General features: G+C 34.5%; 1 protein-coding gene across 1 annotated transcript in view; it reads left to right on the top strand.

Moving 5' to 3' along the window:
* Positions 1 to 21,069, top strand: part of LOC134808793 (phosphoglucomutase-like protein 5) — an 86,966-nt gene that overhangs the window by 44,392 nt on the left and 21,505 nt on the right. Inside the window, exon 4 of the mRNA XM_063797574.1 lies at positions 19,680 to 19,767. Coding sequence (XP_063653644.1) covers positions 19,680 to 19,732 — 53 coding nt within the window. The 3' untranslated portion in view covers positions 19,733 to 19,767. The remainder of the gene's footprint in view (positions 1 to 19,679; positions 19,768 to 21,069) is intronic.

Raw genomic sequence — 21,069 nt, 5'->3', positions numbered from 1 at the left:
ACTGTATGCATTTGTCAAAACTCACAGAACTACACTCTAAAACGTATACATTTTACTGCATGTAAATCTTACCTTAATTAAAAATTTAAAAAATTGAAGATGTGGATTTAGGTAAGATTCACTAAGTGATAAAGATAGAGTTGAGTTACAAGAGAATTGTTATCTCCATCTTGCATGGGAGAAAAATGAAGCTCAGAGAAGTGAAGTGGCTTCCCAAGATCACACAGCTACTAAGTAGCACAGCTGGGGCTCAAAGCCAGAGCCATGTGATCAGATGGCCCATATTCTTTTTGTTCCCTACCATCAACCAAGCTCAGGCCCATGGCTAAGCATGATGGCCAAGCAGGGAGGAGGGTCAGCTCCTCTTCAAGGAAGAAAACAGCATGCTGTTCTTTATATATGTAAATGATGTTCTGTTCCTCACCCATCACCACTAACCCTAACCCTAACCCTATAATATATATATATTATATATATATATATATATATATATAATATATATATATATATAATTCACTTGTTTGTTTTTAGACACATAGGTTGATTCCATATCTGATTATTAGAAATAGTGCTACAGTAAACATAAGAGTGCAGATATTTTTCAAACACAATGATTTCATTTCCTATGGATATATACCCAGTAGTGGGATTGCTGGGTTATGTGATCGAATGATTGGTTTTTTTTGTTTTTTTTTTTATTTTTTAGCGAACTTCTATAAAGTTTTGCTTAATGGTTGTACTAGTTTACAATCCCATCAACAGTGTGTAAGTGTTCCCTTTTCTCCACTTCCTTGCCAACTCTTGTTATCTTTTACCTTTTTGGTAATAGCCATTCTAATGGGTGAACTGGTATGTCATTGTGGTTTTGATTTGCATTTCCCTGATGGTTAGTGATGTTGAACATGATTTTATTATATATTCGTCTTGACCATTTCTATATTTTCTCTTGTGGCATGTCTTTTAGTTTATTTTGTCCTTTTTTTTTTTTTTGAGAAGGAGTCTTGCTCTGTTGCCCAAGCTGGAGTGCAGTGGTGCAATCGGGGCTCACGGCAACCTCCATCTCCCTGGTTCAAGCAATTCCCCTGCCTCAGCCTGCTGAGTAGCTGGGGTTACAGGCACACGCCATCATGTTTGGCTAAATTTTTATATTTTTAGTAGAGAAATGATTTCACCATATTGGTCAGGCTGGTCTCAAACTCCTGACCTCAGGCAATCCACCTGCCTCAGCCTCCCAGTTTTGCCCATTTTTAAATAAGTTATTTATGTTTTTGCTGTTGAGTTGTTTAAGTTTCTTATATAATCTGGGCATTAACTCTTTAGCAGATGTATAGTTTGCAAATATTGTATCCCATTCTGTAAGTTGTTTTTTCACTCTGTTAAGTTTCCTTTGCTGTGCAAAAGCATTTTAGTTTGATGAAACCCCATTTATCTATTTTTGCTTTTGTTGCCTGTGCTTTTGACGTCTCATTTAAAAAATCCTTGTACAACCCAAAGTTATAGAGAATTTCCCACATGTTATCTTCCAGTAGTTTTTCATAGTTTTCAATCTTACCTTTAGGTCTTTAATCGCATTTGAGTTGATTTTTGTATAAGGTAAAACATAGGGGTCTAATTTCATTATCCCACGTTAGATATCCAATCTTCTCAGTACCATTTAATGAAGAGACTGTCTTTACCCCTGTGTGTGCTCTTGACTCCTTTTTTGAAAATCAGTTGACTTTAGGTATGAGAATTTATTTCTGAGCTGTATATTCTCTTCCATTGGTCTATGTGTTTGCTTTATGGCAGTGCCATGCTGTTTTGCTTACTATGGCTTTGTAGTATATTTTGAAGTCAGGTAGTGTGGTGCCTCCAGCTTTGTTATTTTTGCACAGGATTGCTTTGGTTATTTGGGGTCTTTTCTGGTTTCATACAAATTTTAGGGTATTTTTTTCTATTTCTCTGAAGAATTTCATTGGTATTTTGATAGGGATTGCATTGAATCTGTAGGACATTTTGTTAGTATGGTCATTTCAATAGTATCAGTTCTTCCATTCCATGAGTATATAATGTCCATTTTTTGTGTATCATAAATTTTTCCATCACTGTGTTATAGTTTTCATTGTAGAGATCTTTCACGACCTTGATTACATTTATCTGCAGATTTCTTGGTAGCTATTGTAAATGGAATTCCTTTCTTGATGACTTTTTCAGATAGTTCACTATTAGTGTATAGAAACACCACTGAATTTTCGGTGTTGATTTTGTATACTACAACTTTACTGAATTTATTTATTATTTCTAGTAGTTTTTGGTCAAGTCTTTAGGGTTCTCACTCTATATAAGTATATATAGAAAGAACCCTAAAGAGAGAGAGATCATATATATCTATATGATCATATATATAGATGTATACATATGTATGTGAGATCACATTTTCTACAAACAGAAACAGTCTGACTTTCTTCTTTCCAGTTTGGATCCCTCTTATTTATTTCTTTTGTCGAATTGCTCTGGCTCTGACCTCCAGTACTATGCTAAATAGAAGTGGTAGAAGTTGACATCCTTGTCTTCCTCCATATCATAGAGGAAAAGCATTTAACTATTCACCATAAATAAGATGTTAGCTGTGGGTTTGTCACATATGGCCTTTACTGCGTTGAGGTACACTCCTATACCTACTTTCTTGACAGTTTTTATCATAAAGGAATGTTGACTTTTGTCAAGTGTTCTTTTTGCATCTGTTGAAATGATCACATGGTTTTTGTTTTTCTTTCTATTGTGGTGGTGTATCATATTTACTGATTTGTGCATGTTAAGCCATCCTTTCATCCCTGGGATGAATCCCACTTGATTCTAGTGAATACTCTTTTTAGTGTGCTGTCGAAGTCAGTTCACTTGTATCTTGTTGAGAATTTTTGTATCTATGTTCTTCAGGAATATTGGCCTGATGTTTTCATTTTGTGCATGTCTTTGTCTTGTTTTAGAATCAGGATATTGCGAGCCTCATAAGATGAGTATGGAAGTATTCCTTCCTCGTTACTTTTGTGGAAAAGTTTGTGGAGAATTGGTAGTTATTCTTTAACTGTTTGGTAGAATTCAGCAGTGAAGACATCAGGTCCTGGGTGTTGGTTGTTGTTGTTGTTGTTTTGATGGAAGATGTTTTATATCATTATTGATGTGTTCAGATGTTATATTTCCTCACAATTTAATCTTGGTAGTTGTATATGTGCAGAAATTTATTCATTTTATTCTACATTATCAAATTTGTTGGCATATAGTTATGAGTAATGTCTTACAATCCCTTATATTTCTGTGGTGTATCAGTTGTAATGTCTCCTTTTTCATCTTTTATTTATTTGAATTTTCTCTCTTTTTGTCTTAGTTTAGCTAAAAGTTTGTCAGTTTTACCTTTACACTTTGTCTTATTTATCTTTTGAAATATTTTTTAGTGTCTGTTTCATTTATATCTGCTGTGAGCTTTATTATTTCCTTCCTTCTACCAATTTTGGGTTTAGTTTGTTTTTGATGTTCTAGTTACTTGAAGTGTATAATTTTCCTTTGTGATTTGAAAATCTTTCTTCTTTTTTGGTGTAGGCTTTTATTGCTATAAATTTCCCTCTTAGAACTGCTTTTGCTACGTTCCATAGGTTTGGGTATGTTGGATTTTCATTCTTACTTGTCTCAGTGACTTTTGAAATTTTCCTATTAATGTCTTAATGAGACCTATTGATTTCTTGGGTGCATGCTATTTAATTTCCATGTTTTTATAAAATTTCCAAGGGCTTTCCTGTTGTTGATTTCTGGCTTTATATCACTGTAATCAGAAAAGATACTTCATATGATATCTGTCTTCTTAAGTTTGTTAAGACTTATTATGTGTCATAATGTATGATTGGTCCTAGAGAATGTTTGGTGTACAGTTGAGAATAATTTGTATTCTGCAGCTGTTGGATGATGTATTTGTCTGTTTTCATACTGCTGATAAAGACATACCCGAGACTGGGTAATTTACAGAGAAAAAGAGGTTTAGTGGACTCATAGTTCCACGTGGCTGGGGAGGTCTCCCAATCATGATGGAAGGTGAAAGGCACATCTTACATGGTAGCAAACAAAATAGAATTGAGAACCAAGTGAAAGGGTTCCCCCTTATAAAACCATCAGATCGTGTTAGACGTATTCACTACCACAAGAACACTATGGGGGAAACTGCCCCCATGATTCAATTATCTCCCACTGATTCCCTCCCACAACATGTATGAATTATGGGAGCTATAATCAAGATGAGATTTGGGTGGGGATATACAGCCAAACCATATCAGGTGAGATCTTCTTTACCTGCTAGGTCCATTTGGTCTATGGTATAGTTTGAGTCTGTCATTTTTTTGGTTGATTTTCTCTTCATATAATCTGTCCATTTTTAAAGTGGAGTGTTGAAATTTCCTACTAATATTGTATTGCAGCCTATCTCTACCTTTAAATCTAATATTTGCTTTATATATCTGGTTGTTCTGGTGTTGGGTACATATATAGTTACACCTAAGTGATATATATGTTATGTCCTCTTATTGAATTGGGCCTTTTATCATTTCATTATACAGTGACATTCTTTTTTATATAGTTTTTTTATTTAAAGCTTTTTAAAATATGACATGACTGTGGCTACTCCTGCTTGCTTTTCATTTGTTTGCATAAAATATATTTTTCCATCTCTTCACTTTCAGTCTATTTGTCTTTAATAGTGAGGTAAGTATCATGTAGGCAGCATATAGGTGGGTTTTGCTATCTGAATCCATTTATCCACTTTATATCTTTTAATTAGAGTTTAATCCACTTCTATTCAAGTTTATTATTGATAAATTAGGACTTCCTTCTACCATTTCATTAGTTGTTTTTTAGATTACTTGTTCACTTCTTCCTTTCTTATTCTTTATCTCTCTAGTTTGGTGGTTTTCTGTGGTGCTAAGCTTTGTTTCTTTTCCCTTTTTGTGAGTGTGTGTGTGTATCTGCTGTAATTTATTTCTTTCTGGTTAGTGAAACTAACATACAGAGTCCTGTATTTGTAACAGACTATTTTACACTGATAACAACTTAACTTCTGTCACATAAAAATACTCTTGACTTCTCCCCCCCACACACACAATTTATATTTTTGTTACCTTACATTGCATCTTTATGAATGGTAGACTCCATGGAACATAGGATCTATGTCACAACTAAATAAATTATTTAATGGCAGCATTAAAGCAGCCCAAAGAATGTGAAAAACTGGTGTGGGTGTATTTAACTTTTTAAAAACTATGTTTCATAATGTTTTCATTAAAAAGTCTTTATCAGTTTGCTAATGCCTAATTTTTACAACCAGCCACCATAGATTTTACAGGATAAATATATTATTTCAGTAGTAATTGAAGCAGAATTTTTGTTGCTCTTCTTACCCTTAGAGATTGTGTATTATCCTCAGACGTAATTCTTTGATTTTTTTTCTTTTCATGTTGTTACACATAGTTACCAACAATCAATGTGAGAATAACCTTTGAATATTTTCAAGCATTAAGATTTGTTTATACAGCTGCACAATTAGACAACCAACACTCTTGGGTCTTTACCTCTCAGCATACACCTGATTATTAACTTAAAGGTATGATGGGAAAAGTATCAATTGTTCTTGATCACCTAGATTTAGAAATATGTAATAACCATAAGCTTGGGTCTGCTTCTTCAGAAGCCTAGGAAGTGGAGTGATGGTTCTCTGAAGAGGCTGGAAACAAAGTATGTGTTTCCAGAAGGCTTAATAGAATATGTTGAGACATAGGCCATTAACACAAAAGTGAAAGAAATGCAAAAAAAAGTATGAAAGTAAGGATTTGAGAAGGGAAATTTTATTTTTAAGTCTAAGATTCCTATGAATTATATGAAAGTAAATGTCCTATCCTTAAAATTAGCCAAAGGAAGCACTTTACTTATCAATATGATATGACTTTTCATACTCTTATCTAAAGATATCCTAAACTAAGATTCAGTTTTCTAAGAAAAGACCTTTTACTCATGCTTTAAAGCATGTTAGAGGATTCCTACCACATCACATCATGTTGTTTACATGTATGATTTAAACTGCATTTATTCTTCAACTCACTGCTTCCTTAGGCTTCTTATCTTTCCTTGCACGCTTAGATAATTTTATGTAAAATTGATTTTTAGAAGTTTAGTTGCTGGGCGTAGTGGCTGTCACCTGTAAACCCAGTACTTTGGGAATTCAAGGCAGATGGATTGCTTGAGTCTTGGAGTTTGAGGCCTGCCTGGGAAAGATGACAAACCCCATTTGTACAAAAATAAAAATATTAGCTGGATATGGTGGCACATGCCTGTGGTCCCAGCTACTCCAAGGCTGAGGTGGGAGGATGGCTTGAGTCCGAGAGGCAGAGGTGTGAGCCAAGATCATGCCCTGCTCTTCAGCCTGGGCAATGAAGCCAGACCCTGTTTCAAAAAAAAAAATCTAGTGAGATTTGATTTCTATTTCTATGTGATTCAAAACTAGGAGAGCTTCAAGGCTAATGACTATTAAAAAATGGCCATTGCTACTTGCATTTTCTATGAAGCCAGCATACACAGCAACGTGCAACGTGCAACCTAAAAACCAAGCTATTTAATATGTAGCTTAGATTTCAGGTTTGATTGTCTTTGAGGTTTGATTATTGCAGAGATCAATTGCCAGACCAAATATAGACTAATTCTGTATTTGGTCTTTTTATCATATGAAACATCCCAGCCTTGGGTATAAATTAAGAGCAAATACGGATGTCCTTGTCAGGTGGTTGCTTCTCTGCACCTCCCATAGGTGGCCAGTGAACTAAGACCATCAAGAGAGGAGAAGTCACAATAGTATCTTAGATGGTGTTAAATTACATTACAGTAACTCATGAACTCTGTACGTGAGCTTGCATCATTGCTGGAGCATACCTCTTAGAATCCAAGGGATGAAAAGCAGGTACAAATTAATTGTGTATTGAGTGGCTTTCAGACTGCACTAGAATTAATTTTGTTTCAGTGTTGAAATGTTGTCATGGAAGAAGTCCTAGATTCCACATGAGCTTATACACTGAGAGTTCACAATGAGATGCAGCATTATTTTTAACTATAATCTAGGTAATGTGAGGAACTGGAGAAAGCAGAATAGATTCTTAGGGAGTAGAAATAAAGAGAGAGCTCATCTAAATTACAAATGATTTTTTTGTGTAGGCTTTAGCTGGTTTTATAGGAGACTACAAGGTACAAACTGAATCCTCAATAGACTAGGGAAAACATAGCAAAAATTTTCTTTTGAGCAATAAAATAAATAAATGTATGCATATTGTATTCTCCCCACATTGCATGGTTGAATAGAAATTTGATTTAAGAGGAACTGATAATTCATTCTTATCTCAGTTATCAGGTCAAGTAATTTATATTCCTAGGACTTTTATTTGCATGTGTGTGAAAAAGTATAAAACATCTCAGTTATCAGGCAGAGGACTTGATATCCCTGGGAATCCACTTGTCCTTTTTAACACAGAACTTAGATTAGATTAGTAGCTCTTAAATTTTCCTAATTATCAGAAAAACCTAAAGTCTTATACAAAAATGTAGATTCCCTACAAACACCAATATCAAAAGCTCCAGAGGAGAATCCTAGGAATCTGTATTTTTAGCAAAAGCTGTTAGTGATTCTGATGGTAAGAAAGACAAATTGGGGAAACATTAGATTAAGTGATGTGTAAAGTAAGTGCCATGCTATTGAATGTCACAATATATTTTAAAAATTTCTTGAGATGAGTTGTAAATGTGACAATTCATTCTAGCTTATCTCCTAAATAGCATCAAGGACCCTATATTCTCTCTTTAAATTTCATTACAAAGATGCTAACTTAAATGCAGTCAGTGGAAGGTAGCTGAATTATATAAAATGATGATGTGTCAAACAGTTAATAAGAGCTTTTGTTAATGGTGAAGATTATATCTGTGCTTTTAGTTCTGTGGTGTCAATACAGTATCCCTTTCTAGTTGGTAGACAACTGACTATATTAGTTTGCTGATACTATCTCAATAGAATATTCCAGACCTCTCTCCCTCTACTTTATCTGCTTAGCAAACACTTCTATCCTTCATTTTGTTCAAGTAGATTTCCTTTCCTGATAACCATATTTTGATAAACAACTAGCATAAATATTCAGACACATGTAGAGTTATATTTTCATTTTGTATTAAGTAACTGGCATTTTGTTTTATGGTTACTTTATGGGGATACTGTCCAGGTCACTGAAGACCAGACACAAGCTGAATATACCCAGAGGGGGAGACACCATAAGAGGCTGGCATGAGGCGCTAGTGCTTATTTTCTTCTGCTGTAAGATGCCTGGGCATGAAGGGGGAAAAGCCTGGATGTAATTTGATCTGGAATTTCTGACCTAATGCTTTAAAGGGATTTCTGATTTGAGGCACTGCTTGAGACAAACTCATCCTCTTAAATAGGAGCCTGGGGCAGTGGCTGGACATCAGAGTACAAGAACAAAAAATAGAACTCAGGCTTATCTTGTGACAGATGAAGCTGAGGTGATTGCTTGAATATTTACCCCAGGCATAACTGAGATAAAAGACCATCCTGCTGAGCTGCCAGATAATGCAATGATAATGGTTTTGATAAGTAATTCCCAGTTTTCAGGGAAAGTAGTATACTAATTTGTCAGAATTGAATACTTAATTTTTATTTCTATATGTACAAAAATATGATGCTTGATCAGTTTGGGAAAAGCATTAATGGACAATTTCATCAGTTTGATATAAAGGGATGCTCTCTATCACTGAGCTTAATATGAATATGTGGCTCTATACAACAGTGTGTTTCTTTTTTCTTTAGTTGTGTGACTTACTGCCATCAAAAATCCCATTATACAAATGTGTATAATGAGAAAGGCTGCCACCTGGTTTAGTGAAATTCTGATGAAAGATGTTTAGCAAAACTTTGACCAAATATATAATCAAAAATAGTTGATTTGCACAGCTAGTCTACATAGTGCCTAGAATCTCATGAACTGAAGATCTAGAAAGTTATTGCAAATGGAATTTTTTTAAATAGAAAAGCCAAAGGGCTTGTTGGTTGTACTACTGCCACATCTTCACAAACTGAAAAAGAAATACAAAAACAAAAAGCCTTAAGAAATTAATGACCCTCAACATGTTCAAAAATTAAATTACTCCATTAAAAATATTCTCTTAACATTCATCACATTAAGAAATCACATAAGTAATGAAATAGCTGTTAAATATTCAAGGATAACTTGGGTTGCAAGGGCTTCCGAAGGCATAAACCACCAAAGAGATTTTATTCTAGATTTCTAGAATTAAAATTATCTATTTTTTTCAAGCAGTTAAGGAGTGATGTTTAGTTTCTATGTTAAAGAGTTTGCAACACTTATGACTATTCCTGTGTTCTTATGATTCTTTGGTCTTGTAAGGTCTGTTTTATATATATTAGCCTTATTGTAAGGAGAAATTTATGTTAAATTATAGATTTTGATGAACTAAATTCCCCCACCCCCAAACTACATTATAATGTGCACATCGTGTCACAGTTAATGTTCAACATACCCTCAAATACCATTTTGGGAATCAGAGGCTTAAGTGACACCAAAGCATTTCTACATGTAAATAATAAAAAAGATAACATTAACATTATATTTTTATTTTCAAGGAAGTCAGATTTGAAGAGCAATTACAAAGTGGACAGGAACTTGACAATAAAAACTTAAAAGTTACATTTCAAATGAAATACTATAACTTTTAAAGAAGAAAACGTTATTAACAGCATTAATTTTGTTAAAATAAAAACTTTACCCACGTTAAATTTAACATAATTTAATTGAGCAAGGAAAGATTCCTGAATTGGGCAGCACTCAGAACCAGGAGAAGTTCAGAGAGCTCCACCCAGTAACATGGGCAGGCAGTATTTGTAGACAGAAAAAGTAAGTGACATACAGAAACAGCTTGATTGGTTAGAGCTCAGCATTTGCCTTATTTGAGCATGGTGTGCTAAGGCCTTTGCTTTATATGAACATGGTTTAATCATTTGTGCTGAACTTTGGCTGCTGTGATTGGCAGACACTCGGTTACAAGAGTATACGCTTAGATTGCTGGTTGTTTACATACTAAGGTTGCTGTTTGCTATGTAGGGATTCAAAGTACTACGTAATAACTATGGAGGAAGCTTTAGGCCAAATTTAATTTAATCTAACGGTTTCAAAAGCAGGTATTATTTTCACTAAAAAGAGATTTTAAAATCTAAATTGAAAAAAGTTTATTTTGGAAAAACATTTATTATTACAGAACTTGTTCCTCTTGTAAGGGTCCAAAGTCAGTTACATAATGAATATTAAGGTGCCATGAAAAAAAAATAAAATGTGACACATGTAGAAAATGTTATATTATTAGTATAGTGCTAACCACTTGGTAGATGTTACAATTTTATAGTAAGAATTAATAGTTGTTTAAATATAAATAACTGTTTAAATTGGTTTTGTATTATTTGTATAGCTTCCTCTGTCATTTGACACCTATTAGTGACTATGTGATCAGTAAAAAAAGCAAGAAGCCTTGTAAAAGAGAAAGTGAAAGTAAAAATTTGAAGCATTTGGACTTTTTAAACCAGTCAAGAATTAGACTCTTTGACTGTTTGGACATCATTTAACCAATGGTCTTTCTATGGGCCTATGGATGAGTTATTTAAATTTTGTGGGTCTCATTTATTCAGATCTAAACTAAGAATTTTAGATTCTAAATGTTCTCTATGGACCCATTTAGTATTAAAATGATAGATTTTAAAAACTATGTTGTAAGACTGGCCACAACTAATAGCTATTATACAGATGTATAACATATATGATATACGTGTATATCATATATGTGTATATGTTTTAATTTATATTATATATTTTATAATATAAATTATATGTTATATATTTATTTTAAATATATTTATATGATATATAATATAAATTAAAACATATACACACATATGTGTGTATATGTCTCTGTGCACATACACATATATATATGCATACACACATACGTGTGTGTATGTGTGTATATATATTTCTTTTAATTCATCTAACAAATGAAATTGATATTACTCCAGATAGAAAGTGATGCTTGATAAATAACCGAAGATTGAAGGAAAGGACTTGGAAATGCAGGCATAAGTTGGGGAATGGAAAAAGGAGGACAGTCATGGCAAAACTATATAAATGTAGGTAGAAATCGAATTGGAATCCAGGAACTAGGCCATGTAAGGAAGAGAAAGACACGGTTTCAAAGTAAAAGGATGCAGGATTTGTCAGCAGTTTAGATAGTAGTGTGAAATATTAGCGTAATCAGTATCTTTGGCACATTTTTTTTTTTTGATAATTGTATGTCATGTAAAACAGATGGGATATGGCATGGCACCAAGTGTAACACCAACAGTTTTAGTTGAAAGGGGAAGTTTCTTTTTTTCTTAAAATACATTAAGAGCTTATAATGTGCTAGTTACTGTGCTGGATGCTGTGTTTGCAGCGCTTGTGTCCTTCAGTGTCCCTCCTGGAGGTTGTCCTTAAAGTCTCATAGAGAAGACGAACATTAAATGCACAAATACTTATGTGATTATAAACAATAAGAAGTTTGTAAAAAGAAAAAGAAAATAGCCTTAGCTTGAGTGGTCAAGGAAGGCTTCTCTGAGAAAGTAACATCTAACCTGGAACTTCAGATACAATTTCTAATTCACAATAACTAATGAGTGGGTATGTGGGACATTGAGCTAGAACAAAAGACAAATATGGGTTAGTTAAGGTTTAAGTAGAGTTTAAATCTATCTTTTTTTTATTTCTACTTTAGGTCTACATCAGTGTTAAGTTGCTACATAGAAACATAAAAATGGGGGAAATTTGGGATTTGGTGTCTCCTTTTACAAAGAGAATGAAAGGCATGTGATGATTTTTTGTAGAAAGACTTGTATATTAAAATAATAAATTAGAGTTCAACTCTTTTCCTTAAATATTACCTTTAATGATATGGAAGATAAAATTAGTCTGATGGGAAAAAAATGACATTTAAGAATTTTAAAACTATGCTTCCTAAATAAGAATTTAATTTTGGCATGTGTGAGCCTATTGATCGGACAGTAGTGCATTGTATTCTGTTAAAATCTTATACCTTATGATGTCATTTTTAGATAATAAAAACACAATTTAATGAAAATTTTAATCAATAGCTCTGAACCTTCTTCACTTTTTTCTAAAATATCAACCAGACTTTTTTCAATTAAATCATTCATTGTAACCTTTAGTAAAATAGGTTCCATATAATTTTTACAATTTGGAAAAACTGAGAATAATTTGTCCTCATTCACATAATATATGAGATGCGAAGTGGGTTACAGGGTATATGGGTTCTCAGAGGGTATTTTAAAATAGCATGTGAGTGTGCAGAGTTTCAAGTAGCAAACTAATTTCAAGATGATCAACACTGATTCTTTTTAAAATTTACTTAGACAGGTTTCAGGAAGGCATTGTTATATATTAGAGGCAAAAACACAAATGTGCCCCAATTTGGGCCCTTTTTTTGCGCATCTAAAAACACACAGAGGAAAATGGAACTGAAATGAACTTTGTGGTTTGTGAATCCTTTAAAAACCGCAAAAAGCAAATTAATCTCATATGACTTGAGTACTTAGAGATGATGTGTGTGATGATATGTGTAAGACATTTGTTTAGATTCCAAAGTAATGATCAGCTCCCCACATCCTCCCTCTCTCTACCTCTCTCTCTCTCTCAATGTGTGTATTCTCTTTCACTCAACAAGATTAGCAGGAAGAATTCTCTGTAAGTAAAAAATCATGTCTGAGGTTTTGAATGGCCCAATTTCTTAAATCTTTTTTTATTTCTCTTTTAATATTATTATTATTATTTACTCTCTGCCCTCAACGCAGCAGAGGCCTTGATGGGAAAAGGCTTTGTGGGCAAGCAGCAGGTGGGTAGTTGAATCTGCAAGACTCTAACAAATGAGACTCCTTCCTTCAGAAGAGTATGAAATGAGACATTTTATAAGGGGAGGGGAAGCTGAGTTGATTTAACCATTCCAGTGTGCAGATACATTAGAAAAGAATTAAGGGATCGTAATGCTTCCACAAATGAAATATTTCAACCATGTAGCACCATCCAAGTGCCCTGTTTGGAGATAATTCTCCACAGATTTCTCCTGTTTGGCACAGTTCAGCCTTTGAGCAAAGGGCGTATTTAAATGGTCTTTACCTTGAGACATTTGCTTACATTCCAGAGTAAAAATAAGCTCTTCTTGCCACCTCTCTTTCTCTGGAGGGGAGACTGGGCAGACATGCCAGCAGCCTATTCCAGCTAGAGTCTCCTCATTTTGTATTTCTCTCCTATGGTGTGACTGCCTCACATGCAGGTAAACATCCCTGCCTCCTCATATTGCCCTGTGAGAATGGAAGGTACTTCTCTGGCTGTTGCTTTTTCCTGTCTTTCTGTATCAGGGATCTAGTGTCTTATATCAGTGTATATATATGAAATAGTGGCAAATTTACTCATTAGCTTCCAAGTAGGGTAAAATCTCAGGCCCTTCATGCTTTCTGATTTGAACTGTGCAAGGAATGGCAAATCCAAATAACTATGGGAACCAGACATGGGACATGAATTGAAAGAAGTAGGTGATATGGTTTGACTGTATGTCCCCCACTTAAATCTCTTGTTGATTTGTAATCCCCAGTGTTCGGGGCAGGACTGGTGAAAGTGATTGGATCATAGGGGTGGATTCCCCCTTGCTGTTTTCATGATAATGAGGGAGTTCTCATGAGATCTGGTTGTTTAAAAGTGTGTCGCACTTTCCCCCTTTCCCCTTCATTCTCTTCCTCCTACTCCAGCCATGTAGGAAATGCTGGCTTCCCTTTGCCTTCTGCCATGATTGTAAGTTTCCTAAGGACTCCCAAGCCATGCTTCCTGTACAGGCTGTGGAACTGTGAGTCAATGAAACCTCTTTTCTTTATAGATTACCCAGTCTCACATAGTTCTTTACAGCAATGTGAAAACGAACTAATAAAGTAGGTGAAGTTTAAAATAATGAATGGCAGCTGACAACCTTGGTGTGGGTGCATAATAGGGAGGACTAGTGTCTGCAGCAGCTGAGGAGCAATGTCTTCTTGTGAGATATCCTACTTTTAAAATATTGGCAACCAATCTGACTCAAGAGCACTCATGGAGTTAAACTAAACTGTTATGGACTGGGTCCAGCCCAAGGGCCACCATTTAGTCTTCTCTATCGTAAATGGTGAGATAGTCAAGGATGGGGATGAATTTATTCCTTCCTGTTAACTGTGGAATCACTTGGCACAATGCCTAAGTAGGCACTCATTTTTCTTTTTTTAATCAAAAGTTCTCAGCAAGCTATAAGCCAGACATTAGCTAAGAAGAAATACAATATAATGCCAAAAGATCAACATAAATTTTGTTATGATTTTGTTTCCCAAAATAAGAAAAGAGATTTGGTAGACATCATATTTTTTTGTCAGTAATCATCTTATAGTTCTTGACTACTTATATATCCCAGCATTTTATTTTGTCTCTACTATTACAACAATGTTATTATTACCCATTCCTTTGCCTAGTTTCTCACACAGTTTTAATATGGCACTTATGACCCTTGTTTCATGATAAATGGTTTTCATATGTCTACTATAGTAGTTGAAAAACTCCAATTATTCTGCAGTTTTGTGTATGTGATAGAGTCAGCCACAGAGTTAGAATCATAAAATTTGTCAGGCCAAATCTGAGTTTTATTTCATAGAGATTGGTTTCAGGGTTGTGTAAACAATTGCAAAGATGATTTTAAAACCCTTTTATATTGTATCCAGCAAATAGTTCCCCCAGTATTGGCCTAAAAAGTTTGGAATTCTAAGCTGATTTTCTAAAAGCTCCCAAGAATTGTAGGTTATGTGGTTAAATATTAGATCGTACTCTGAATGTGTTTATAAGAATTTACTTAACACCTTAGGTGTTAAAATGGGCTAACAGAGAGCTTCATGTAATGCCTTTCATTCTGTTTGTGCATTTTTGATTATTGGAAAATGCAATGAAAAATAAGTGGGTATCATTAAGAAGTATAAGAGAGAGCGTAAGTATTTGTCCTCTAGGAAATTATAAGTGGATAGCAACAGAAAATTGTTCATAGCTGAATTGAAGAATAGATTGAGATTCTTGAGATTACTATATGCTGGTTATAAAATGCCACACATTAAATTAGCAATTGAGAAAAAGACATGAAAGTAATAGACACATTGATGACTTTTGGCAATAAGTATAGAATAAATGCTTTGTATTTGTTTATTGAGGTATAATTTATATGTCGATTTTATCCTGTTTAGGTGAGCAGTTCTATGAATTTCAACAAATGTACAGTTGTCTTTTGGGATTCAGAGGATCAGCTCCAGGACTGCCGCCATGTAACTAAATCAGCACATATTCAAGTCCTACACTGGAAACAAAGTGTTGGCGCTCTGTATCTTTCACAGCCACAAGTATTTTTTATTGTGTTTGATTTAAAATAAGCCACACATAAGTGGACCAAGGCAGTTCAAACTCATGTTGTTTAAGAGCCAACTGTATACAGTTGTGTAAGCAACCACGACAACCAAAATAGAGCATATCTCCACCATTCCCCCAAATCTTCCACTTCTTGATATAGTCAATCTCCTCCTTTTACACCCCCAGCTCCTGACAACACAAATCTGATTTCTTTCCCAATTGATATGGTTTGGTTCTGTGTCCCCACCCAAATCTCACCTTGAATTGTAATACTCACCATGGGTCAAGGGTGGGACCAGGTGGATATATGGGGGTGGTTTCCCCCATACTGTTCTCACAAAATCTGATGGTTTTATAAGGGGTTTCACCCTTTGCTCGGGTCTCATTCTCTCTCCTGTCACCATGTGAAGAAGGACATGTTATCTTCCCCTTCTGCCACAATTGTAAGTTTCTTGAGGCCTCCCCAGCCCTACGGAACTGTGAGTCAATTAAGCCTCTTTTCTTTGCACATTACCCAGTCTTAGGCAGTTCTTTATAGCAGCATGACAGTATTCTAATACACCAATAATTCTGACTTTTCTAAAATGGCATAAAAGGAGCTGATAAATGATACAGGCTTTTGAGTCTGGCTTCTTTCACTTTAATGCTTTTGAGGTTCACAGCTTTTGTTGCATACATCATTGTTCCTTTTTGGTGCTGAGTGGTATTCTATTGTATGAATATACTGCAATTTGCTTATCTGCTTACCAGTTGGGAGATATTTCGGTTGATTTGAGCTTTTGGAGATTATTAAGAAAGCCTGTATAAACCTTGTTAATGGATTCTTGTTTAGACACATCTTCATTTGTCTTGAATAAACAAATACCTACACGTGCATTGCCATGTCATATAAAAGTGTATGTTTAATTTTATAAGAACCTGCCAAATTAGTTGTACTAATATGGCTGTGCCATTTAGGATTCTCATCAGGAATGCATTGGAGTCCCAGTTGCTCCACATAGAATATATGCTTTTTATAAATTTTAAACTAAAATTTCTGCCTCAGATATAATGTATCTTCATATAAAATACATTATGTTTGAGACAGAAATTCTTATTTAAAGTTTATAAATTTATAATATATCTGAAAATACATTATAGTTATAAAACATACCAATTTTTAATATAATGTGTCTGAGGATACATTATATTAAAAACTGATATGTTATATTGGAATTGTGTAATATTTTACAAATACATGATGGCTAAAGTGAAAGTAAGCAGCAGGTTGAATTAATTCCATTTCTCTTATGAGTTACCGGAGGCTAAAACATGTGTTTGTATGTGAGGACAATCGTTTTTATATCATTTAAAATTTTGGTCAGTCATTCAGTTTCCTAAATACATAGAAGGATGAGTTCAGGAAAGTTGCCAGAGCCTCATTAATGTTTAAGCCTCAAAGTTCCAACGTGGTTACCAAGGCCAGTCTGTCTTTATGTGGAGCAGGTGGCAGCCCATGCAAAGAACAGCTTGGATGAGCTGGTTTACTTCATAACATTTCCAAGACGATGATAGTTCTAATATAAGTAGAATTGACCTGTACATATAAGGCAGGTCATTTAAACTAAACTGGATTTTCAGTTGCCCTTTGAGGCACTCCGTAAGGTGGCAATGGGACTTAGGAGTAAAATTCGACTTCCCTAAAATTCCAGAATCAATACTATCTTATATACAGTGTATAATACTTGTGTTTTGATAATCTTCTATTCGTTCTCGGGGGAAAACACCATAAATGAAAGTGACGTTTTCATAATAGAGGCATTTGGGTTTATTCTTTTTGTGGTCATTTTCTTAGGACTAGTATTTTAGAATAATTTACCAAGCTTTTTTGCAAGACTAAAATATAGGGTTAAAGTAGGGTTAAACCTTAACAGTCATAACTTTGTTCCTGAAGTGTGATTATTATCAAAAACTCTTTTAAAAATGCTTTTCTTAAATATTCAAAAGAGATTGAGACTATCATACAAATGGACAATTTTAGTTTCTCAAATTGTAAGTATTGTTCATTAATTCTCAAGAATGCTAACATTTAGAGGTTAGCAAATTGAAGATATTTTGGTAAAAATTATGATTAAATTATGTATTAGAGCAAACCCAACTGTCTTCTGTCTTGGATTGTTTCTGTCTTCCCATTGGCCTTGAATGCAGATAGAAACAATATTAAAATACTTCTCATGCAACATGAAGTAAACTCCAAAGGAAAAATGCCTTGAGCAAATCACATTCTGTAACCTGTTATGGCCCTCTCTGGGTTACAGAATTTTGTCTTAAATTTTCATAAATAGCCAATTCTTTAATTTGTGACTATATAAAGACAATAAAAAGTCTTGGAACAATTGACTCCAAACACCAGAATGGAGCTATGAATGTGTATATATCCCTAAAACTGGTTTACAGCTACTTATATGTACAACAGCCTCACTCTCTGTGAAGTGGGATGTTAATATCAATTTTCTATTCCTTCTCATTAATAAGATAATGATAATCATGAGGAGTGAGGCCAAGTCAATAGTATTTATTTTTATTTACCCTACTTTCTTCTTTCTTTTGCTGTTTCTTCTAAGCAATTTGTTAGCATGTTCTGTGTTTTATTGCAGTGGGATTTACATGTATGGGTACAGGACATTAATTGGTGATTAATTTATATTTGTGCCTTTTCCCCAATTGTTCACCCAACTCTATTTTAAAAAATAAAACAGAGTACGTTTTTCTGTAGTATGTTCTTTCAAATTCTGTCTGCTAGTTTAGGTTTATTGAAAATAATTGTATGAGTTTGGACTAAACATTCTTTATACATTTTTGTTTTCTCTGCCTATAATGCCTTTCACTCTTGATGGTGGTGGGAAAAAGGATGCATTTGTATGTTTGGAGAGACTCATTGTAAAACAGCAGGACACTTCCTGTACAACACCATTAAATGTTGTTCAAACAATGTCAGGGGGACTATATTTGCCCACTAGTTCTATGCAGAAACATTTCCCAAATTAATTAATTTCCTGAGTGACAAATCAGGGAGAAAATCCTGGTGGACCTCAAGAAAGGGTAGAAAGTTGGAGAAAAGTGTTAAGAGGTTTGAGGTCAGCAATTTGACCTTTTAAAACTTTCTTTCATAAGGAGAATGTCAACAAATAATGTTTGTGGTAACTTCAAATGAAGGATAGAGCTTGAAAAGTAAAACTTCAACTCCCACATATAACATTTGTGAGGAAAATGAAATGAAAACATATGTTCATATAATAATGGGAAAACATAATGTATTTTTCTAAGTTTGAGTTTGCTAGAAGTTCTTTATTATTAAATTATGCTGGGATTCCTAGTAAGCATGCAACACATTTGCATAAGTATTAAAATAATTCATCATGATCAATTCTGTTACAGTAAATCTCAACCCTAATCACAATCTACCATATACTACAGTGGTTCATCTATATGTGGTATTTCATATTTTACTAAGTTTTGGTGGAACTGCAGCTCCTGCAGCAGCACAAATGTCATCTGAGTTCACTGTGATTAATGTGGCCCTGAAGGAGATCTAATCACGATTAGCCAATTTCATAAAGTGTTACAGAATCAGTGTCATGTGAGAAACATTTTAAAGCCCTTAAAACTGTATATCCTAGCAAGTAACTCTGGTAGAAAGTCTAGGAGGATGAGGAGGTTTAATTTGGGAAACAGATGACCGAGGAGGATGAGGGAACAATTATTTGCCTTCAAATACTTAAAGGACCAGAAGGGAACAACACAAATCTAGAACTAATGGCTGAAAGTTATAGGGCAGTGGATATCAATCTAATATACTGAAATTTCAAAAATGGAAACTTATCAGAAATGCAGTGAGCTCTATGGGTCTAATAGGCTCAATGAAGTATGGAGGTTTCTGTTACTAGGAGTATTCAAGGCAAGATTACCACTTCTGGAGACTACTGCAAAGTAATTTTTTAATGGCACAGAAGGTTATATTTGGGTACATTTTAAATTCCTCTTCATCCATTCCATAACTTAATTTCCTTTACCACATAAACACATTTCTTATTTTTATTTTTTATTTTATTTTTTTAGATATTGGTGGAGGCTTCAGTGGGAGATGGCTTCACTGGAGATATTGCGATTGATGATCTGTCATTTATGGACTGCACCCTCTACCCTGGTAAGAGAGAACATTTTAATTTGGGGTTATTTCTAAATCTGTTTACTTGGAAAACTTGCAAGGAAATCAATATTTCATTTCTACAAAATTTCCAACATGACCTTGCTTTTATTCTTTTTCTCAAAACTATTAACTCTGGAAAAGATTTTTTTAGATCCTTGCTAGTAATTAGCTTTAAAGTGTCAAACATAGTCAAGATGTTTGAATCACTTATGTCTATGGCTTATCACATGCAAAATACTAGAAAATCATGTCTGAAGTTAAAATGTAATTCCATTATATTTAAGGAGTTACAATAACCAAACCATTTGCCTTATAATTACATCACATTGGATACTTTATTAACCTCTCAGATTACCCTCGGGAGGCACTTTAAATATTTCTAACAATTGTTGTCAACCATTTCCTCACTATTTTATGGACTTATGTCTATTAAAATGACATAAATGACATATTTTCCAGATATATATCGATTTTCAAACTTTCCCCTAACTCCAGACTCATATACTCACTACCTACTCAACAGCTTAACCTGGATGTCTAGAAGGCATCTTAAAGATAGTGATAGAAAATAACCTAAAATAAACACAACCCAGGCCTTGAATAGTGTTATGAGGAGAAACCCATTCTGAGAAGTGCATAGTGATCTAAGAAGACTGGATATTAAACTAATGGAGTTTGGCACTCAGACTGAGAGCTCTTAAAGTGCACGACAAGAGGGAACATGATCTCCTCCCTGGAGTGATCAGAGGCTGGGGCCCAACAACATTCTCAATTGCCGAAAACTTAACATCCATCCCTGCTCTATCATCTTAGCCTCACTGGTCTGCGGAGCACCAGCTCCATCCCATGCAGAGTCAGGGGATGGGGCTGATTCCAATATTTTCAGTTGTAGCTATGTGACACAGCTCTGATCCTACCCACCACTCAGCATCCTAACAGGATCGATTGGTGTCACCACTGTGTGTCATGGTTTTCATAGAACTCTGGAGACAGCCGAATCCCTCTCTTGAAGGCTAGTAAAACAAGAGGCAGAATTGAACATATTTACTTTTACCTCTCAATGCCTAAAAGTGAATTCCTGATTACCAGTTGCCTCTCAATCCTGCCACTCCTGTATACCTCCCTATCTCAGCAAATGACAGTTTATATCTAGCTGCTTATTCCATATTAACAAATTTGGTTTATATTAACAAATTTGGCTTAGTACCCACTCCTCATTGCCCTCACCACTTTCCCCGTGGTCCAAGCAACCAGTGTCTATGCATGGATTATTGCAATTGCTTTTTAAATGATATCTGC

This window comes from Pan troglodytes, chromosome 18 (assembly GCF_028858775.2).
Source record: "Pan troglodytes isolate AG18354 chromosome 18, NHGRI_mPanTro3-v2.0_pri, whole genome shotgun sequence".
NCBI classification, from domain to species: Eukaryota; Metazoa; Chordata; class Mammalia; order Primates; family Hominidae; genus Pan; species Pan troglodytes.
This window is presented reverse-complemented; position numbering and strand designations above follow the sequence as displayed.